Genomic DNA, 23,171 nt, shown 5'->3' on the forward strand with positions numbered 1-23,171 from the left:
AGGTTCATGTCGTCAGGCCCTCAGTACTCTACCCTAAGAGGTGGATAGGTTCATGTGTCGGTTAGAGCGTCGGGTCAGTAACCGAAAGGTTGCTGGATCGAAATCACAGAGCTGACAAGGTACAAATCCGTCGCTCTGCCCCTGAACAAGGCAGTTAACCCACTGTTCCCTGGTAGGCCGTCATTGTAAATAAGAATTTGTTCTTAACTGACTTGCCTAGTTAAATAAAAGTTAAATTTAAAAATATATTCCATGGTAGTGTCCTGTATGTATAAAGACACCTACTCTAGTCCATGGTAATGGTAGTGTCCTGTATGTATAAAGACACCTACTCTAGTCCATGGTAGTGTCCTGTATGTATAGTTCATGGTAGTGTCCTGTATGTATAAAGACACCTACTCTAGTCCATGGTAGTGTCCTGTATGTATAGTTCATGGTAGTGTCCTGTATGTATAAAGACACCTACTCTAGTCCATGGTAGTGTCCTGTATGTATAGTCCATGGTAGTGTCCTGTATGTATAAAGACACCTACTCTAATCCATGGTAGTGTCCTGTATGTATAAAGACACCTACTCTAGTCCATGGTAGTGTCCTGTATGTATAGTTCATGGTAGTGTCCTGTATGTATAAAGACACCTACTCTAGTCCATGGTAGTGTCCTGTATGTATAGTCCATGGTAGTGTCCTGTATGTATAGTCCATGGTAGTGTCCTGTATGTATAAAGACACCTACTCTAGTCCATGGTAGGTTCCTGTATGTATAAAGACACCTACTCTAGTCCATGGTAGTGTCCTGTATGTATAAAGACACCTACTCTAGTCCATGGTAGTGTCCTGTATGAATAAAGACACCTACTCTAGTCCATGGTAGTGTCCTGTATGTATAAAGACACCTACTCTAGTCCATGGTAATGGTAGTGTCCTGTATGTATAAAGACACCTACTCTAGTCCATGGTAGTGTCCTGTATGTATAAAAACACCTACTCTAGTCCATGGTAGTGTCCTGTATGTATAGTCCATGGTAGTGTCCTGTATGAATAAAGACACCTACTCTAATCCATGGTAATGGTAGTGTCCTGTATGAATAAAGACACCTACTCTAGTCCATGGTAGTGTCCTGTATGTATAGTTCATGGTAGTGTCCTGTATGTATAAAGACACCTACTCTAGTCCATGGTAGTGTCCTGTATGTATAGTCCATGGTAGTGTCCTGTATGTATAGTCCATGGTAGTGTCCTGTATGAATAAAGACACCTACTCTAGTCCATGGTAGTGTCCTGTATGAATAAAGACACCTACTCTAGTCCATGGTAGTGTCCTGTATGAATAAAGACACCTACTCTAGTCCATGGTAATGTCCTGTATGAATAAAGACACCTACTCTAGTCCATGGTAGTGTCCTGTATGTATAAACACACCTACTCTAGTCCATGGTAGTGGTAGTGTCCTGTATGTATAAAGACACCTACTCTAGTCCATGGTAGTGTCCTGTATGAATAAAGACACCTACTCTAGTCCATGGTAGTGGGAGCTGGCTGCTTGGCTGAAGGGGATCTGGGTCACTTTCCTGGGGGTCAAGTCTGGAGACATCTGGAATGCATTTCCCCTGGAAACACACAGAGACACATTATTGTACAGGAGCTGTGAACATTCTCTATTCAAATCCAAGACTGCAGAGAAGAACACACAGTACTGCAGAGAAGAACACACACTACTGCAGAGAAGAACACACACTACTGCAGAGAAGAACACACACTACTGCAGAGAAGAACACACAGTACTGCAGAGAAGAACACACAGTACTGCAGAAAAGAACACACAGTACTGCAGAGAAGAACACATAGTACTGTAGAGAAGAACACACAGTACTGCAGAGAAGAACACACAGTACTTCAGAGAAGAACACACAGTACTGCAGAGAAGAACACACAGTACTGCAGAGAAGAACACACAGTACTGCAGAGAACACACAGTACTGCAGAGAACACACAGTACTGCAGAGAACACACAGTACTGCAGAGAACACACAGTACTGCAGAGAAGAACACACAGTACTGTAGAGAAGAACACACAGTACTGCAGAGAAGAACACACTGTACTTCAGAGAAGAACACGCAGTACTGCAGAGAAGAACACACAGTACTGCAGAGAAGAACACACAGTACTGCAGAGAAGAACACACAGTACTGCAGAGAAGAACACACAGTACTGCAGAGAAGAACACACAGTACTGCAGAGAACACACAGTACTGCAGAGAACACACACTACTGTAGAGAAGAACACACAGTACTGCAGAGAAGAACACACAGTACTGCAGAGAACACACAGTACTGCAGAGAACACACACTACTGTAGAGAAGAACACACAGTACTGCAGAGAAGAACACACAGTACTGCAGAGAACACACAGTACTGCAGAGAACACACACTACTGTAGAGAAGAACACACAGTACTGTAGAGAAGAACACACAGTACTGTAGAGAAGAACACACAGTACTGCAGAGAAGAACACACAGTACTACAGAGAAGAACACACACTACTGCAGAGAAGAACACACAGTACTACAGAGAAGAACACACAGTACTACAGAGAAGAACACACAGTACTACAGAGAAGAACACACAGTACTACAGAGAAGAACACACAGTACTGCAGAGAAGAACACACAGTACTGCAGAGAAGAACACACAGTACTGCAGAGAAGAACACACAGTACTACAGAGAAGAACACACAGTACTACAGAGAAGAACACACAGTACTACAGAGAACACACACTACTGCAGAGAAGAACACACAGTACTACAGAGAAGAACACACAGTACTGTAGAGAAGAACACACAGTACTGCAGAGAAGAACACACAGTACTACAGAGAAGAACACACACTACTGCAGAGAAGAACACACAGTACTACAGAGAAGAACACACAGTACTACAGAGAAGAACACACAGTACTACAGAGAAGAACACACAGTACTACAGAGAAGAACACACAGTACTGCAGAGAAGAACACACAGTACTGCAGAGAAGAACACACAGTACTGCAGAGAAGAACACACAGTACTACAGAGAAGAACACACAGTACTACAGAGAAGAACACACAGTACTACAGAGAACACACACTACTGCAGAGAAGAACACACAGTACTACAGAGAAGAACACACAGTACTACAGAGAAGAACACACAGTACTGCAGAGAAGAACACACAGTACTACAGAGAAAAACACAGTACTGCAGTGATCTGAAGTGAAACTAAACTCTCCTGTCCTCTGCACCCAAACTGATTCAGTGTGTAAAACAACTTCCTAATGAACTGACAGCTTGAATGTCTAGAAGACCTCTTAATGAACATAAATTACTAATTACTAATATTCTTCTCTGCCTTCTGTAAGAGCACTGTCTGATAAAGGCTCTTTATAAATCAGAGGAATTCAATTAGGCGAAAACCTTTTGATTCGAATGCATATCAGAGGTAGACAGCCACATGAAATCATCGTCGCTACATGGTGTCTGGAACATCCTAACTGAATAGTTGTCTGCTGAATGGAGTGGTTTCTCCTCGAGGGAAGAGATAGTTAGAAACAGATTATTCAACATGTTGACGCCACTTTTTTTTAGGGGGGGGGGGGGGGATTCCAGTTTCAGACAGTGACTAAACTGATTTGCCCAGAGTCACACTGAAGCGCCGGAACACATTTCTACATCCATATTAGAAGCCTGAAATGTCATTTCATAGACAGACTGGGGGTGTGTGTCAGACAGATTGGGGGGGATTCAGACAGATTGTCTGGGGGGGGGGGGGGGGGGGTCAGACAGACTGGGGGGGGGGGGGGTTGTCAGACAGATTGGGGGGGTTCAGACAGATTGTCTGGGGGGGGGTCAGACAGACTGGGGGGGTGTGTCAGACAGATTGGGGGGGATTCAGACAGATTGTCTGGGGGGGGGTCAGACAGACTGGGGGGGTGTGTCAGACAGATTGTCCCATTGTTGAGCTACCCTCAGTAGCTGGGTTTCCATCCATTCCATGCACTTTAACCACTCCTGTGTAGTTCGTCATCATAATTAATTTAATCTGTAGCCAAGATCATCTAAATACGTTAGACAACTTTCTGTAGTAGAGAGAGAATGAGTCAAACCACAATGCCTTTGAACAACTCCCTAAAGCATCTGAACTGAACAGTATCTGAATTGAACAACTCTCTAGAGTTACCCTAGTCTCCAGAATAACAGAGTTACCCTAGTCTCCAGACTAACAGAATTACCCTAGTCTCCAGAATAACAGAGTTATCCTAGTCTCCAGACTAATAGAGTTACCCTAGTCTCCAGACTAACAGAGTTACCCTAGTCTCCAGACTAATAGAGTTACCCTAGTCTCCAGACTAATAGAGTTACCCTAGTCTCCAGACTAATAGAGTTACCCTAGTCTCCAGACTAATAGAGTTACCCTAGTCTCCAGACTAATAGAGTTACCCTAGTCTCCAGACTAACAGAGTTACCCTAGTCTCCAGACTAATATAGTTACCCTAGTCTCCAGAATAACAGAGTTACCCTAGTCTCCAGACTAACAGAGTTACCCTAGTCTCCAGACTAACAGAGTTACCCTAGTCTCTGGACTAATAGAGGCTGCAGTTCTCCGGTGGGCAGGCCATCTGGTGTGAAGTGTCTAAGCAGCTCTTTGGCATCCAGCAAGGCTGGGGTGGTTCTCTGGCCCTGGACATCTTTAGGCCCCAGCAGACAGTCAGATGAGCTGCCAGACAGCAGACCAAACCTGTGAAGGGAGGAGACCAGAGATGAGATGGTTAAACGAGTCAAGTGTGAGGAACCAAAGATACTGTCGGACTCTCTATTCCCATAAGCCACCTTGCTTGCTTATTGTTGACGGAAGATGAGATGTATGTACCGATGTGAAGAGCATTATTCAAGTTTACCTCAGCTTCTGACGAGTCCTCTGGAGGTTCTCATAGTTCTGCAGAACACTTCTCTCTGGCCAATCAGCATGTTGGGAGTGTTTAATGAACTCTACATTGGAATGGGAAAAGAGTCATTTTTGTTTTATCAGTCAAGGTTTCTAGTAGGAGTCAGTTTTAGAGAAGGCAAATACAGTGTATTCAGAAAGTATTCAGACCCCTTGACTTTTTCCACATTTTGTTACGTTACAGCCTTGTTCTATTTATTATTATTATTTTTAAATCAATACCCAATAATGACAAAGCAAAAACAAGTAAAGATTTTATTTTTGCAAATGTATAAAAATGTAAAATAGAAATAGCTTATTTACATAAGTATTCAGACCCTTTGCTATGAGACTTCGAAATTGAGTTCAGGTGCATCCTGTTTCCATTGATCATCCTTGAGATGTTTCTACAACTTGATTGGAGTCCACCTGTGGTAAATTCAATTTATTGGACATCATTTGGAAAGGCACACAGCTGTCTATATAAAGGTCCTACAGTTGACAGTGCATGTCAGAGCAAAAACCAAGCCATGAGGTCAAAGGAATTGTCTGTAGAGCTCCGAGACAGGATTGTGTCGAGGCACAGATCTGGGGAAGGGTACCAAAACATTTCTGCAGCATTGAAGGCCCCCAAGAACACAATGGCCTCCATCATTCTTAAATGGAAGAAGTTCGGAAGCACCAAGACTATTCCTAGAGCTGGCCACCCGGCCAAAATGAGCAAGGGCCTTGGTCAGGGAGGTGACCAAGAACCCAATGGTCTCTCTGACAGAGCTCCAGAGTTTCTCTGTGGAGATGGGAGAATCTTTCATAAGGACAACCATCTCCGCAGCACTCCCCCAATCAAGCCTTTATAATAGTGTGGCCAAAAGGCACCTAAAGGACTCTCAGACCATGAGAAACAAGATTCTCTGGTCTGATGAAAACCAAGATTGAACTCTTTGGCCTGAATGCAAAACCTCATGTCTGGAGGAAACCTGTCACCATCCCTACGGTGAAGCATGGTGGTGGCAGCATCATGCTGTGGGGATGTTTTTCAGAGACAGGGACTGGGAGACTAGTTAGGATCGAGGGAAAGATGAACAGAGCAAAGTACTGAGAGATTCTTGATGAAAATCTGCTCCAGAGCGCTCAGGACCTCAGACTGGGGCGAAGGTTCACCTCCCAACAGGACAATGACCCTAAGCAAACAGCCAAGACAACGCAGGAGTAGCTTCGGGCCAAGACAACGCAGGAGTAGCTTCGGGACAAGTCTCTGAGTGTCCTTGAATGGCCCAGCCAGAGCCCGGACTTGAACCTGATCTAACATCTCTGGAGAGACCTGAAAATAGCTGTGCAGCGATGCTCCCCATCCAACCTGACAGAGCTTGAGAGGATCTGCAGAAAAGAATGGGAGAAACTCCCAAATACAGGTGTGCCAAGCTTGTAGCGTCATACCCAAGAAGACTCAATGCTGTAATCGCTGCCAAAGGTGCTTCAACAAAGTACTGAGTTAAGGGCCTGAATACTGATGTAAATGTGATATGTTTTTCTTTGCGTGTTTAAAAAAAATATTTGCAAACATTTTTTTTTTTTAAATGTGTTTTTGCTTTGTCATTATGGGGTATTGTGATGTCATTATGGGGTGTTGTGATGTCATTATGGGGTATTGTGATGTCATTATGGGGTATTGTGATGTCATTATGGGGTATTGTGATGTCATTATGGGGTATTGTGATGTCATTATGGGGTATTGTGATGTCATTATGGGGTATTGTGATGTCATTATGGGGTATTGTGATGTCATTATGGGGTATTGTGATGTCATTATGGGGTATTGTGATGTCATTATGGGGTATTGTGATGTCATTGTGGGGTATTGTGATGTCATTATGGGGTGTTGTGATGTCATTATGGGGTGTTGTGATGTCATTATGGGGTATTGTGATGTCATTATGGGGTATTGTGATGTCATTATGGGGTATTGTGATGTCATTATGGGGTATTGTGATGTCATTATGGGGTATTGTGATGTCATTATGGGGTATTGTGATGTCATTATGGGGTGTTGTGATGTCATTATGGGGTGTTGTGATGGCATTGTGGGGTATTGTGATGTCATTGTGGGGTATTGTGATGTCATTGTGGGGTGTTGTGATGTCATTATGGGGTATTGTGATGTCATTATGGGGTATTGTGATGTCATTATGGGGTATTGTGATGTCATTATGGGGTATTGTGATGTCATTATGGGGTATTGTGATGTCATTATGGCGTATTGTGATGTCATTATGGGGTATTGTGATGTCATTATGGGGTGTTGTGATGTCATTATGGGGTATTGTGATGTCATTATGGGGTGTTGTGATGTCATTATGGGGTATTGTGATGTCATTATGGGGTATTGTGATGTCATTATGGGGTATTGTGATGTCATTATGGGGTATTGTGATGTCATTATGGGGTATTGTGATGTCATTATGGGGTATTGTGATGTCATTATGGGGTGTTGTGATGTCATTATGGGGTATTGTGATGTCATTATGGGGTGTTGTGATGTCATTATGGGGTATTGTGATGTCATTATGGGGTGTTGTGATGTCATTATGGGGTGTTGTGATGTCATTATGGGGTGTTGTGATGTCATTATGGGGTGTTGTGATGTCATTATGGGGTATTGTGATGTCATTATGGGGTATTGTGATGTCATTATGGGGTATTGTGATGTCATTATGGGGTGTTGTGATGTCATTATGGGGTATTGTGATGTCATTATGGGGTGTTGTGATGTCATTATGGGGTGTTGTGATGTCATTATGGGGTATTGTGATGTCATTATGGGGTGTTGTGATGTCATTATGGGGTATTGTGATGTCATTATGGGGTATTGTGATGTCATTATGGGGTATTGTGATGTCATTATGGGGTATTGTGATGTCATTATGGGGTGTTGTGATGTCATTATGGGGTATTGTGATGTCATTATGGGGTGTTGTGATGTCATTATGGGGTATTGTGATGTCATTATGGGGTGTTGTGATGTCATTATGGGGTGTTGTGATGTCATTATGGGGTATTGTGATGATGTCATTATGGGGTATTGTGATGTCATTATGGGGTATTGTGATGTCATTATGGGGTATTGTGATGTCATTATGGGGTATTGTGATGTCATTATGGGGTATTGTGATGTCATTATGGGGTATTGTGATGTCATTATGGGGTATTGTGTGTAGATTGATGAAGGGGAAAAAAACAATTGAATCCATTTCAGAATAAGGCTGTAACATAACAAAATGTGAAAAAAGTCAAGGGGTCTAAATACTTCCTGGATGCGCTGTAAAAGTTACTGAGCTGTGTTACGGGGAGTAAGGAGGGACTGGAACAGCAGAATACCTGTAGTCTTGAGGTTCATCTCCTCTGCTCCACAGGGCTCAACTCTGGGCAGACTGGAGTCTTTAGGCAGGGTAGAGTCATGCATCTTGAGGTACTGTTCTCTGGCCAGGCTGAGCAAGATCTTCAGGTCATTGACTGGTATTGAAGCTGGCTTCTCTGCCTCTTCTCTACGTCCTAGTCAATATGGAATAACGAGAGTAGTCAGTAAGTAGCCTTGTCCGAGCCAGGCTGGCCCATAAGGGCTGGAGACTCAGGTTTCTGTAGCGTGAGGCTGCTTGATGTTATTGGATGTTTAATACTGGAGGAACCACCTACCTGTCTGGCTGCGATACAGACTGACATTAATACTGGAGGAACCACCTACCTGTCTGGCTACGATACAGACTGACTTTAATACTGGAGGAACCCCCTACCTGTCTGGCTACGATACAGACTGACTTTAATACTGGAGGAACCACATACCTGTCTGGCTGCTACACAGACTGACTTCTATACTGGAGGAACCCCCTACCTGTCTGGCTGCTACACAGACTGACTTCAATACTGGAGGAACCACCTACCTGTCTGGCTGCTTCACAGACTGACTTCAATACTGGAGGAACCACCTACCTGTCTGGCTGCTTCACAGACTGACTTCAATACTGGAGGAACCACCTACCGGTCTGGCTGCTACACAGACTGACTTCAATACTGGAGGAACCACCTACCGGTCTGGCTGCTACACAGACTGACTTCAATACTGGAGGAACCACCTACCGGTCTGGCTGCTACACAGACTGACTTCAATACTGGAGGAACCACCTACCTGTCTGGCTGCTTCACAGACTGACTTCAATACTGGAAGAACCACCTACCGGTCTGGCTGCTACACAGACTGACTTCAATACTGGAGGAACCACCTACCGGTCTGGCTGCTACACAGACTGACTTCAATACTGGAGGAACCACCTACCGGTCTGGCTGCTACACAGACTGACTTCAATACTGGAGGAACCACATACCTGTCTGGCTGCTACACAGACTGACTTCAATACTGGAGGAACCACCTACCTGTCTGGCTGCTACACAGACTGACTTCAATACTGGAGGAACCACCTACCTGTCTGGCTGCTACACAGACTGACTTCAATACTGGAGGAACCACCTACCTGTCTGGCTGCTTCACAGACTGACTTCAATACTGGAGGAACCACCTACCTGTCTGGCTGCTACACAGACTGACTTCAATACTGGAGGAACCACCTACCTGTCTGGCTGCTACACAGACTGACTTCAATACTGGAGGAACCACCTACCTGTCTGGCTGCTTCACAGACTGACTTCAATACTGGAGGAACCACCTACCTGTCTGGCTGCTACACAGACTGACTTCAATACTGGAGGAACCACCTACCTGTCTGGCTGCTTCACAGACTGACTTCAATACTGGAGGAACCACCTACCTGTCTGGCTGCTACACAGACTGACTTCAATACTGGAGGAACCACCTACCGGTCTGGCTGCTTCACAGACTGACTTCAATACTGGAGGAACCACCTACCTGTCTGGCTGCTACACAGACTGACTTCAATACTGGAGGAACCACCTACCGGTCTGGCTGCTACACAGACTGACTTCAATACTGGAGGAACCACCTACCGGTCTGGCTGCTACACAGACTGACTTCAATACTGGAGGAACCACCTACCGGTCTGGCTGCTACACAGACTGACTTCAATACTGGAGGAACCACCTACCGGTCTGGCTGCTACACAGACTGACTTCAATACTGGAGGAACCACCTACCGGTCTGGCTGCTACACAGACTGACTTCAATACTGGAGGAACCCCCTACCTGTCTGGCTGCTACACAGACTGACTTCAATACTGGAGGAACCACCTACCGGTCTGGCTGCTACACAGACTGACTTCAATACTGGAGGAACCACCTACCGGTCTGGCTGCTTCACAGACTGACTTCAATACTGGAGGAACCACCTACCTGTCTGGCTGCTTCACAGACTGACTTCAATACTGGAGGAACCACCTACCGGTCTGGCTGCTTCACAGACTGACTTCAATACTGGAGGAACCCCCTACCGGTCTGGCTGCTTCACAGACTGACTTCAATACTGGAGGAACCCCCTACCGGTCTGGCTGCTTCACAGACTGACTTCAATACTGGAGGAACCCCCTACCGGTCTGGCTGCTTCACAGACTGACTTCAATACTGGAGGAACCACCTACCGGTCTGGCTGCTACACAGACTGACTTCAATACTGGAGGAACCACCTACCGGTCTGGCTGCTACACAGACTGACTTCAATACTGGAGGAACCCCCTACCGGTCTGGCTGCTACACAGACTGACTTCAATACTGGAGGAACCACCTACCGGTCTGGCTGCTACACAGACTGACTTCAATACTGGAAGAACCACCTACCGGTCTGGCTGCTTCACAGACTGACTTCAATACTGGAGGAACCCCCTACCGGTCTGGCTGCTTCACAGACTGACTTCAATACTGGAGGAACCACCTACCGGTCTGGCTGCTACACAGACTGACTTCAATACTGGAGGAACCCCCTACCGGTCTGGCTGCTACACAGACTGACTTCAATACTGGAGGAACCCCCTACCGGTCTGGCTGCTACACAGACTGACTTCAATACTGGAGGAACCCCCTACCGGTCTGGCTGCTTCACAGACTGACTTCAATACTGGAGGAACCCCCTACCGGTCTGGCTGCTTCACAGACTGACTTCAATACTGGAGGAACCCCCTACCGGTCTGGCTGCTTCACAGACTGACTTCAATACTGGAGGAACCACCTACCGGTCTGGCTGCTTCACAGACTGACTTCAATACTGGAGGAACCACCTACCGGTCTGGCTGCTACACAGACTGACTTCAATACTGGAGGAACCACATACCTGTCTGGCTGCTACACAGACTGACTTCAATACTGGAGGAACCCCCTACCGGTCTGGCTGCTTCACAGACTGACTTCAATACTGGAGGAACCACCTACCGGTCTGGCTGCTACACAGACTGACTTCAATACTGGAGGAACCCCCTACCGGTCTGGCTGCTACACAGACTGACTTCAATACTGGAGGAACCCCCTACCGGTCTGGCTGCTACACAGACTGACTTCAATACTGGAGGAACCCCCTACCGGTCTGGCTGCTTCACAGACTGACTTCAATACTGGAGGAACCCCCTACCGGTCTGGCTGCTTCACAGACTGACTTCAATACTGGAGGAACCCCCTACCGGTCTGGCTGCTTCACAGACTGACTTCAATACTGGAGGAACCACCTACCGGTCTGGCTGCTTCACAGACTGACTTCAATACTGGAGGAACCACCTACCGGTCTGGCTGCTACACAGACTGACTTCAATACTGGAGGAACCACATACCTGTCTGGCTGCTACACAGACTGACTTCAATACTGGAGGAACCACCTACCGGTCTGGCTGCTTCACAGACTGACTTCAATACTGGAGGAACCCCCTACCGGTCTGGCTGCTTCACAGACTGACTTCAATACTGGAGGAACCCCCTACCGGTCTGGCTGCTTCACAGACTGACTTCAATACTGGAGGAACCCCCTACCGGTCTGGCTGCTTCACAGACTGACTTCAATACTGGAGGAACCCCCTACCGGTCTGGCTGCTTCACAGACTGACTTCAATACTGGAGGAACCACCTACCGGTCTGGCTGCTTCACAGACTGACTTCAATACTGGAGGAACCACCTACCGGTCTGGCTGCTTCACAGACTGACTTCAATACTGGAGGAACCACCTACCGGTCTGGCTGCTTCACAGACTGACTTCAATACTGGAGGAACCACCTACCGGTCTGGCTGCTTCACAGACTGACTTCAATACTGGAGGAACCACCTACCGGTCTGGCTGCTTCACAGACTGACTTCAATACTGGAGGAACCACCTACCGGTCTGGCTGCTTCACAGACTGACTTCAATACTGGAGGAACCACCTACCGGTCTGGCTGCCACACAGACTGACTTCAATACTGGAGGAACCCCCTACCGGTCTGGCTGCTACACAGACTGACTTCAATACTGGAGGAACCCCCTACCGGTCTGGCTGCTACACAGACTGACTTCAATACTGGAGGAACCACCTACCGGTCTGGCTGCTACACAGACTGACTTCAATACTGGAGGAACCACCTACCGGTCTGGCTGCTACACAGACTGACTTCAATACTGGAGGAACCCCCTACCGGTCTGGCTGCTTCACAGACTGACTTCAATACTGGAGGAACCACCTACCGGTCTGGCTGCTTCACAGACTGACTTGCTTTATTAAACTATGCTAGATATGTTTGTTTTGTTGTCAAATAGAATGTTTTCAATAAAATATCTGGTTAAATAAACTGCAATAAAACAGACATTAACTAGGCTCTATTTGGTGGCAATAAAGCTCACTGCAAATGGAAAGACCGTGTCGAGTACAGACATTTTAATATATATTCTGCGTCAGACATGATTCCGCTTGAAAAATATTTTTATTTTTATCTCAACGGGACTTACCTGGCTAAATAAAGGATGAATAAAATATGATGTTGTACTTACTCAGGCACTCCTTTAGGACCAGAGTCTGCACCTCGGCCAACTTCCTCTCCCTCTGTAGCAGTTGGTCTCCATGGAGACAGGGCAGGGAGCGCAGCCAGTCTGTAGTGGTGGAACCTGGGAGAAGAGACCAAGTGGACTGCTTTATCAATCAATTGGCTGAACCCTTCTCAATAACATCAGAGAAAAGAGAAACCCGCACACTGCTCTCGCTAGTATTACTTATTTTTATTAAAGGCCCACTGCAGTCAAAATTCAGTTTTTCCTGTGTTTTGTATGATATTGTACAACAGCTGATGAAAGTAACACTGTAAAAAAGTGTGACAATGTGATCTGTGATATTTCCTGATAGAAGCTGGTTGAAAATACAATCTACACAGGACCTTCTAAATCAGCAGGTTTTGCATGGGTAGAGTTTAATAATGTTGAATAAAATAAGTGACATTAGTAAGAGCAGTGTTCAGATTTCTCTTTCCCCCCCTGAAGTAATCACATTATTCACACCTGAAACAACATAACTCAGACGTGGGAGTTCTTTTTAGGATGTTCAATAACCTGGTAGCGTGGCTTATGAGTTCAAATGAAGTTCATATGAATGGGACAACACAAACTCTATCAAAGGAGACAGGGGAGTTTAATACAAGCACACTGCATTAAGGGGACAGGGGAGTTTAATACAAGCACACTGCATTAAGGAGACAGGGGAGTTTAATACAAGCACACTGCATTAAGGAGACAGGGGAGTTTAATACAAGCACACTGCATTAAGGAGACAGGGGAGTTTAATACAAGCACACTGCATTAAGGAGACAGGGGAGTTTAATACAAGCACACTGCATTAAGGAGACAGGGGACTTTAATACAAGCACACTGCATTAAGGAGACAGGGGAGTTTAATACAAGCACACTGCATTAAGGAGACAGGGGAGTTTAATACAAGCACACTGCATTAAGGAGACAGGGGAGTTTAATACAAGCACACTGCATTAAGGAGACAGGGGAGTTTAATACAAGCACACTGCATTAAGGAGACAGGGGAGTTTAATACAAGCACACTGCATTAAGGAGACAGGTGAGTCTAATACAAGCACACTGCATTAAGGAGACAGGGGAGTCTAATACAAGCACACTGCATTAAGGAGACAGGGGAGTTTAATACAAGCACACTGCATTAAGGAGACAGGGGAGTCTAATACAAGCACACTGCATTAAGGAGACTTTGTGAATGCACCGTATGTGAGCCATATTGGCTCTTCATTAAGTAGGTTAGCTGTGGTCTAACCCCTCAGTGACTGATTTCCTCTTCATAGTGGTTCATCTCACAGACCAAAGAGCATTTTTTATTTATTTATTTCACCTTTATTTAACCAGGTAGGCAAGTTGAGAACAAGTTCTCATTTACAACTGAGACCTGGCCAAGATAAAGCAAAGCAGTTCGACACAAACAACAACACAGAGTTACACATGGAGTAAAACAAACATACAGTCAATAATACAGTAGAAAAATAAGTCTATATACAGTGTGAGCAAGTGAGGTGAGATAAGGGAGGTAAAGGCAAAAAAAAGGCCATGGTGGCGAAGTAAATACAATATAGCAAGTAAAACACTGGAATGGTAGATTTGTAGTGAAAGAATGTGCAAAGTAGAAATAAAAATAATGGGGTGCAAAGGAGCAAAATAAATAAATAAATAAATACAGTAGGGGAAGAGGTAGTTGTTTGGGCTAAATTATAGATGGGCTATGTCCAGGTGCAGTAATCTGTGAGCTGCTCTGACAGCTGGTGCTTAAAGCTAGTGAGGGAGATAAGTGTTTCCAGTTTGATTAATCAATGAAGATTGAAAAAAGATGTTTAAACCACAACAATCAATCAGTTTGGCCTTCTGGGTTGACTCACCCTTTCTCAATAAATTGACACGACTCATGAATTTAAATTCGGTCTACATTAATTAACATTACTTTAACTCTATAAAACTTTAATCCTATTCGTATTCATATTTTTTAAACTGCATTGTTGGTTAAGGGGCTTGTAAGTAAGCATTTCACTGTAAGGTCGACACCTGTTGTATTCGGTGAATGTGACTAATAACATTTGATTTGATTCTGAAGTTCCAAGCAAACACAGCACTATTGACAGGGTGACTACTTTACACTTTACACTTTACACTTTACACTTTACACAGGCTGACTACTTTACACTTTACACAGGGTGACTACTTTACACTTTACACAGGGTGACTACTTTACACTTTACACTTTACACAGGGTAACTACTTTACACTTTACACTTTACACAGGGTAACTACTTTACACTTTACACAGGGTAACAACTTTACAATTTACACTTTACACAGGGTAACTACTTTACACTTTACACAGGGTAACTACTTTACACTTTACACTTTACACAGGGTAACTACTTTACACTGCAGTGACTGAGGCTCGACTTAGGCCCAAATGGACTGACAGGGTAACTACTTTACACTGCAGTGACTGAGGCTCGACTTAGGCCCAAATGGACTGATAGGGTAACTACTTTACACTGCAGTGACTGAGGCTCGACTTAGGCCCAAATGGACTGATAGGGTAACTACTTTACACTGCAGTGACTGAGGCTCGACTTAGGCCCAAATGGACCGACAGGGTAACTACTTTACACTGCAGTGACTGAGGCTCGACTTAGGCCCAAATGGACTGACAGGGTAACTACTTTACACTGCAGTGACTGAGGCTCGACTTAGGCCCAAATGGACTGACAGGGTAACTACTTTACACTGCAGTGACTGAGGCTCGACTTAGGCCCAAATGGACTGAGAGGGTAACTACTTTACACTGCAGTGACTGAGGCTCGACTTAGGCCCAAATGGACTGATAGGGTAACTACTTTACACTGCAGTGACTGAGGCTCGACTTAGGCCCAAATGGACTGACATGGTAACTACTTTACACTGCAGTGACTGAGGCTCGACTTAGGCCCAAATGGACTGACAGGGTAACTACTTTACACTGCAGTGACTGAGGCTCGACTTAGGCCCAAATGGACCGACAGGGTATCTACTTTACACTGCAGTGACTGAGGTTTGACTTAGGCCCAAATGGACTGACAGGGTTTCTACTATGCACTACAGTGACTTTGAGGTTTGACTTAGGCCCAAATTGATTTTTTAATCTCCGCTAGCCTATTCTTCACGGCTAATTACACCTTTAATACACAACCTCCAAATAATGCAACTGCTTCTAATTAATTATTAAAGCATTTTGGTCGTAATTAGTCTCTTCCATTTAGGCCCGTTAGGAGACTCTTTCTGCCTTGAATCTGTTTCATCAAAGTTCTCAGAGGGTCGTATAAGAATGACAGAGAAAGCAAAACAGAGAGCGAGAGAGCGAGAGAGAGAGAGAGCGAGAGAGAGTGAGAGAGAGTGAGAGAGAGAGAGAGAGAGAGACAGACAGAGAGAAGAGAGAGAGAGAGAGAGAGACAGACAGAGAGAAGAGAGAGAGAAGAGAGAGACAGAGAGAAGAGAGAGAGAGAGAAGAGAGAGAAGAGAGAAGAGAGAGAGAGAAGAGAGAGAGGGGGGGGGGAGAGGGAGAGCGAGAGCGAGAGGGAGAGAGAGAGGGAGAGAGAGAGAGGGGGGAGAGAGGGAGAGAGAGAGAGAGAGGAGGAGGGGGAGAGAGGGAGAGAGAGGGAGAGAGAGAGAGGAGGAGGGAGAGAGAGGAGGAGGTAGAGAGAGGAGGAGGGAGAGAGAGGGAGAGAGAGAGAGGAGGAGGGAGAGAGAGGAGGAGGGAGAGAGAGGAGGAGGTGGAGAGAGAGAGAGGGAGAGAGAGAGAGGAGGAGGTAGAGAGAGGAGGAGGGAGAGAGAGAGAGAGAGAGAGAGAGAGAGAGAGGAGGAGGTGGAGAGAGAGAGAGCGAGAGAGGAGGAGGTAGAGAGAGGAGGAGGGAGAGAGAGAGAGAGAGAGAGAGAGGAGGAGGTGGAGAGAGAGGAGGAGGTGGAGAGAAGAGAGGGAGAGGGAGAGAGAGAGAGGAGGAGGGAGAGAGGGAGAGAGAGAGAGAGAGGGAGAGAGAGAGGGAGAGAGAGAGAGAGAGGGAGAGGAGGAGGGAGAGAGGAGGAGGGAGAGAGAGGAGGAGGTAGAGAGAGAGAGAGAGAGCAAAACAGAAAAAAAATGGAGAACAGAACGGCAGGGCCTTTTAGGAACTATTGCTTGTTCCTCCATTTTGTTCTCTTTCAGAAGAAACATGGTTCTTGAGTCAAGGTTTTTTCTTTAAGGTTTCTATATAACAAACTCCTACAGAGAGCGAAGGGAACAGGAAGACCTTTCAGGCACTATTGCTTCGTCCACCATTTTGTTATGTTCTCTTTGAGAATGAAAATGCCACATGAGAGTCGATGTATAAAAGAACCATTCTTACGCTTTAATCTTTGAAGGTACTCAGAGTGAGGGTCATTAAAGTCAGAAAGAGAGGGAACAATTCTTTCACCGTGTTATGTTCTCTTTCAGAAAATAAATGCTACATGAAAGTTGGTGTAAAAGAAAACAAACTCTTTGTAAGTCTCTCTGGATAAGAGCCTCTGTTAACTGCATGAAATATATTTTAAAAGTACAACATCTTTCTTCTTTTGGGGCATTTCATAACGGAACAAAATGTGCTCTCTGGTTGAACGTGGAAGCCTGCATGCTTTATACTGTACAGAGTACAACAGGCTGATACAGCATGCTCCCCGTCCACAGGGCTTAACACAGCAGGGGGAGGGAGAGAGGGAAGAGAGGAAAGAGAGAGAGAGGAAAGAGAGGGAAGGAAGAGAAAGAGGAAGATAGAGGGAAGAGGGGGGCAAGGAAGAGAAAGAGGAAAGAGACAGAGGGAAGAGAGGAAAGTGAGAGAGAGGAAAGAGAGAGAGAGGAAGGAAGAGAAAGAGGAAAGAGAGAGGAAAGAGAGAGAGAGGAAAGAGGGAGAGCGGAAAGAGTAAAGATAGAGGGAAGAGAGGGGGAATGAAGAGAAAGAGGAAAGAGACAGAGGGAAGAGAGGAAAGAGAGAGAGGAAAGAGAGAGAGAGGAAGGAAGAGAAAGAGGAAAGAGAGAGAAAAGAGAGAGAGGAAAGAGACAGAGGGAAGAGAGGAAAGCGAGAGAGAGAGGAAAGAGAGAGAGAGAGGAAAGAGAGAGGAAAGATAGAGGAAAGAAATAGAGAGGAAAGAGTAAAGATAGAGGGAAGAGAGGGGGAATGAAGAGAAAGGGGAAAGAGAGAGGAAAGAGAGAGAGAGGAAAGAGAGAGAGGAAGGAAGGAGAGAGGAAAGAAGAGAGAGAGGAACGAGAGAGGAGAGAGAGGAAATAGAGAGAGGAAAGGGAGAGAAAAGACAGAGAGAAAAGAGAGAGAGGAAAGAGAGAGCGGAAAGAGAGAGAGGAGAGAGAGAGGAAAGAGAGAGAGGAAAGGGAGAGAGGAAAAAGAGGAAAGAGAGAGGAAAGGGAGAGAGAAAGGAGAGAGGAAAGAGAGAGACGAAAGAGGGAGAGGAAAGAGAGAGACGAAAGAGGGAGAGGAAAGAGAGAGACGAAAGAGAGAGGAAAGAGAGAGACTACACTGCTGTGTCTTCTCTCTTCGTCCTCTGTTTCACTCAGAGGTATGTCTGTCTCTCTTTCTACAGGGCTTTATTATCTCTGAAAGAAGGTGAATATCCAGAGGAAAGAGTCAGAAGAGTAAGGGCAGGGTTCCCCAACTGGTGGCTCGTGGGTGGTTTTATTTTGGCACCCCTTATTTCATTTTTAAAAAATGTTTGGAGATAAGACTGTAAAAACACCAGCAAATCAGCTCCAAGTTATTTTAATTTAGGAAATCTGTTCCCAAGTATTGGCACGCATAATAGAGAGGTATGTGATCTTATGCAAATGTAAGCAAGGCTTGAAATGATTATGTTTTAGTCAAATATTATATCTGTTTGGGATTCTTGCAGTCAATTTGCAGTCTACAAATCATTTGTAATTACGTTCTGCAACCCCCCCCCCCCCACATCTTCTTGTCCTTTTCAACTTCCATGGCGACTGAAGAAGGCACCGCCTTAGACCCAAGGAACAGGAAATGACCTCAAAGAGAGGAGGCCTCTGAGCCAGTCTTTAAAGACTGCTGGATACCATGCTGACAGTAGACCATTCATACTGTCCGTGATATTGACAGGTAAGTCACCAGTCATAATGTAAACAACACTTCATATCAGAGTAGATCTTTGTTTGGTCCCCATTTCTTCTTATTTTTAAGTTTCTTACCTGAAGACGACACAGAATTCTCTTTCAGAAGCCCATTGATGGTTGCCATGGCAGCGGCTCCATTGATCTGATTGGCTGAGTGTATCATGCGGGCCTTGCAGCCTCCGCCCTCTGACCCCTGGACCAACAGGAAGTAGTGTCCGCTCTCACCCTTCACCTCCACATATGGAACTATGGCAAACCAAATAGGTCAAAATGAGTTGAAAATAAAGAACACACATCCAGGTTATATGTAGGGAAAAAGCCATAGGAATGCCTAGGGACGTTTATATAGTATAAAGACTGCCTTGGTTCTCCTTGTTGCCTTGATTCTGGTTGTTTAAATATGTATAGTTCCTATACAGTTAGTTCTGTGACAGTCGATCCAGGACCAACACGGAGCCAATCCCTTTTCTCACACATGGTCTGTAGCTGACGATCCACATACAGTACCTACCAGGCACGGTCTTGGGTCTCTTAGCCATGAAGTCCTTCCACTTCTGGGAGCTGAGCTGAGAGGCAGGGGGTAGAGCCATGGAGCTGACCGTACAGGATAGAGAGAACAGTGCCCCTACCTGGAGTATAAACCAAATGTGTAAACCAAACACACCTCAAATCATTATTTGACATATCTCGAGCTTGGAACCAGAAGGTTCTATGTGCAGAAAGATGATTCTGAGAGAATTTGTTTTAAAGTTCTGAATCCTAATTGGTTTGAATGGTGTCAACTATTTTTCAATTGTATTATTTTGAATGCAACAACATGCATTGGGGTATTTATAGTACCATTTAGGTAGTGAACAAGGCTATGCATTGGGGTATTTATAGTACCATATAGGTAGCGAACAAGGCATGTATTGGGGTATTTATAGTACCATATAGGTAGTGAACAAGGCTATGCATTGGGGTATTTATAGTACCATATAGGTAGCGAACAAGGCATGTATTGGGGTATTTATAGTACCATATAGGTAGTGAACAAGGCTATGTATTGGGGTATTTATAGTACCATATAGGTAGTGAACAAGGCATGTATTGGGCTATTTATAGTACCATATAGGTAGTGAACAAGGCATGTATTGGGGTATTTATAGTACCATATAGGTAGTGAACAAGGCTATGTATTGGGGTATTTATAGTACCATATAGGTAGTGAACAAGGCTATGTATTGGGGTATTTATAGTACCATATAGGTAGTGAACAAGGCATGAATTGGGGTATTTATAGTACCATATAGGTAGTGAACAAGGCATGTATTGGGGTATTTATAGTACCATATAGGTAGTGAACAAGGCATGTATTGGGGTATTTATAGTACCATATAGGTAGTGAACAAGGCTATGTCAATAACTACATTTCCACACAAATGCAGATTGAACCTTATAGCCCAAAGTTCTCCATTTGCATTCGCCCCATGAATATACTACTACTGCTGCTGCTACTACTACTACTACTACTACTACTACTACTGCTGCTGCTACTACTACTGCTACTACTACTTCTACTGCTGCTACTACTGTTACTACTGCTACTACTGTTACTACTGCTGCTACTGCTACTACTACTGATACTACTACTACTACTACTACTGCTGCTACTACTACTACTACTACTACTGCTACTACTATTACTGCTACTACTAGTACTACTGCTACTACTACTACTAGTACTACTACTGTTATTACTACTACTACTGCTGCTACTGCTACTACTACTGATACTACTACTACTACTAGTACTACTACTGTTATTACTACTACTACTACTGTTACTACTACTACTGCTGCTACTACTGATACTACTACTACTACTAGTACTACTACTGTTATTACTACTACTACTACTACTGTTACTACTACTGCTACTACTACTGTTACTACTACTACTACTGTTACTACTACTGTTATTACTACTACTACTGTTACTACTACTACTACTGTTACTACTACTACTACTACTACTACTGTTATTACTACTACTACTGTTATTACTACTACTACTGTTACTACTACTGCTACTGTTACAACTACTACTGTTACAACTACTACTGCTACTACTACTACTACTACTGTTACTACTGCTACTACTACTGATACTACTGCCTGATAGTCACAGTATATTGAGTCACAAACTGGAGTAGTACTGACTGATTGATGTACCTTTCCAGACAGTGATCTGAACTGATCAAGGAGCCGTTTATCTCTCAGTGATTTGGAGGATAGTTCTCTGTCGTGATTGGTCAAGGGATGTAGAACACTGGGGAGATGTATCTAGCTGTTTCTTATTGGCTTTCATAAACTGGCTGGGTCGAGCCCTGAATGCTCATTGGCTGACAGCCGTGGTATATCACAGGTATGACAAAACATGTATTTTAACTGCTTTAATTATGTTGGTAACCAGTTTATAATAGCAATGAAGCACCTCAGAGGTTTGTGGTATATTGCCAATATACGGCAGGTAGCCTAGTGGTTAGAGCGTTGGCCTAGTAACCGAAAGGTTGCTAGATCGAATCCCTGAGATGACAAGTAAAAAAATCTGTCGTTCTGCCCCTGAACAAGGCAGTTAACCCACTGTTCCTAGGCCGTCATTTTAAATAAGAATGTGTTCTTAACTGACTTGCCTAGTTAGAGGTTAAATAAAGAAATATACCACAGCTAAGGGCTGTAACCAGGCACTCTGCGTTGCGTCATGCCTAGTTATAGGTTAAATAAAGGTTAAATAAATAAATATACCACGGCTAAGGGCTGTAACCAGGCACTCTGCGTTGCGACATGCCTAGTTAGAGGTTAAATAAATAAATATACCACGGCTAAGGGCTGTAACCAGGCACTCTGCGTTGCGACATGCCTAGTTAGAGGTTAAATAAATAAATATACCACGGCTAAGGGCTGTACCCAGGCACTCTGCGTTGCGTCATGCATAGTTAGAGGTTAAATAAATAAATATACCACGGCTAAGGGCTGTAACCAGGCACTCTGCGTTGCGTCATGCATAGTTAGAGGTTAAATAAATAAATATACCACGGCTAAGGGCTGTAACCAGGCACTCTGCGTTGCGTCATGCCTAGTTAGAGGTTAAATAAATACATATACCATGGCTAAGGGCTGTAACCAGGCACTCTGCATTGCGTCATGCAAAGAAAAGCCTTTAGCCGTGATATATTGGCTATATACCACACCCCCTCGGGCCTTATTGATTAATTCTACTGTACATGACAAGTGTGAAACACTGGGGAGATGAATCTAGCTATTTATTATGGCCTTTTATACTGTAAGGCTTGATCTGTTATTACTTCACACAATGACAGTAGAAAAAGATAATGTTCAGTCTACATAGAGAGACAGTCACATGAGACCTGGCTAATCATTATCTAAGAACAAAGTTCATTATCCCCAAACCAGTTTCAAGGGTAAACCTGTTCAGAGAGTAAATAAATGACCATGTCTGTAGCCTGACTTCCAACGTGACTGTCTAGCAGGTCACATACAACTGTAACATTCTGGAAAGTCCCTTCCCTTAAACCAGCTATGTGGTTAAATATCTCCAGTTTATAGATCTGAGAGGAACAGTTTATCTGAGATGTGGACACCTCAGTCATCAGTTGATGTGAAGGATACAGGTGAAACTCTGTGCTGGAGCGGAGGAAGCTGGGAATATCTGACACCGTCACCAACTGAACCAGGTCTAGAACAGACCGGAAGTAATGGAACACCTGGAGAAAGGGAGAAAAGAGAGAGAGAGAGAGCGAAACAGAGAGAGAGAGAGAGAGAGAGAGAGACAGAGAGAGACAGGGAGCGAAACAGAGAGAGACAGAGAGCGAAACAGAGAGAGAGAGAGAGAGAGAGAGAGAGAGAGAGAGAGAGAGAGACAGAGAGCGAAACAGAGAGAGAGAGAGAGAGAGAGAGAGAGACAGAGAGAAGAGAGAAGAGAGAGCGAGAGAGAGAGAGAGACAGAGAGAAGAGAGAGCGAGAGAAGAGAGAGAGAAGAGAGAGAGGAGAGAAGAGAGAGAGAGAAGAGAGAGAGAC

General features: G+C 44.6%; 1 protein-coding gene across 5 annotated transcripts in view; it reads right to left on the reverse strand.

Annotated features, from left to right (window-relative positions):
- mtbp (MDM2 binding protein) overlaps positions 1–23,171 on the reverse strand; it is a 58,058-nt gene that overhangs the window by 12,996 nt on the left and 21,891 nt on the right. For 3 of the 5 annotated variants that reach the window (XM_031811903.1, XM_031811902.1, XM_031811905.1), the window contains 10 exons: positions 22,764–22,858; positions 21,306–21,372; positions 19,603–19,720; positions 19,167–19,337; positions 12,926–13,039; positions 8,339–8,512; positions 4,938–5,028; positions 4,610–4,777; positions 3,457–3,564; positions 1,513–1,608 (listed from right to left, as the gene is read on the reverse strand). In XM_031811903.1, coding sequence (XP_031667763.1) covers positions 1,513–1,608; positions 3,457–3,564; positions 4,610–4,777; positions 4,938–5,028; positions 8,339–8,512; positions 12,926–13,039; positions 19,167–19,337; positions 19,603–19,720; positions 21,306–21,372; positions 22,764–22,858 — 1,202 coding nt within the window. The remainder of the gene's footprint in view (positions 1–1,512; positions 1,609–3,456; positions 3,565–4,609; positions 4,778–4,937; positions 5,029–8,338; positions 8,513–12,925; positions 13,040–19,166; positions 19,338–19,602; positions 19,721–21,305; positions 21,373–22,763; positions 22,859–23,171) is intronic. The other 2 variants (XM_031811906.1, XM_031811904.1) reach the window with 1 other exon arrangement.

Source organism: Oncorhynchus kisutch, unplaced genomic scaffold (genome assembly GCF_002021735.2).
Source record: "Oncorhynchus kisutch isolate 150728-3 unplaced genomic scaffold, Okis_V2 Okis02a-Okis13b_hom, whole genome shotgun sequence".
NCBI lineage: Eukaryota > Metazoa > Chordata > Actinopteri > Salmoniformes > Salmonidae > Oncorhynchus > Oncorhynchus kisutch.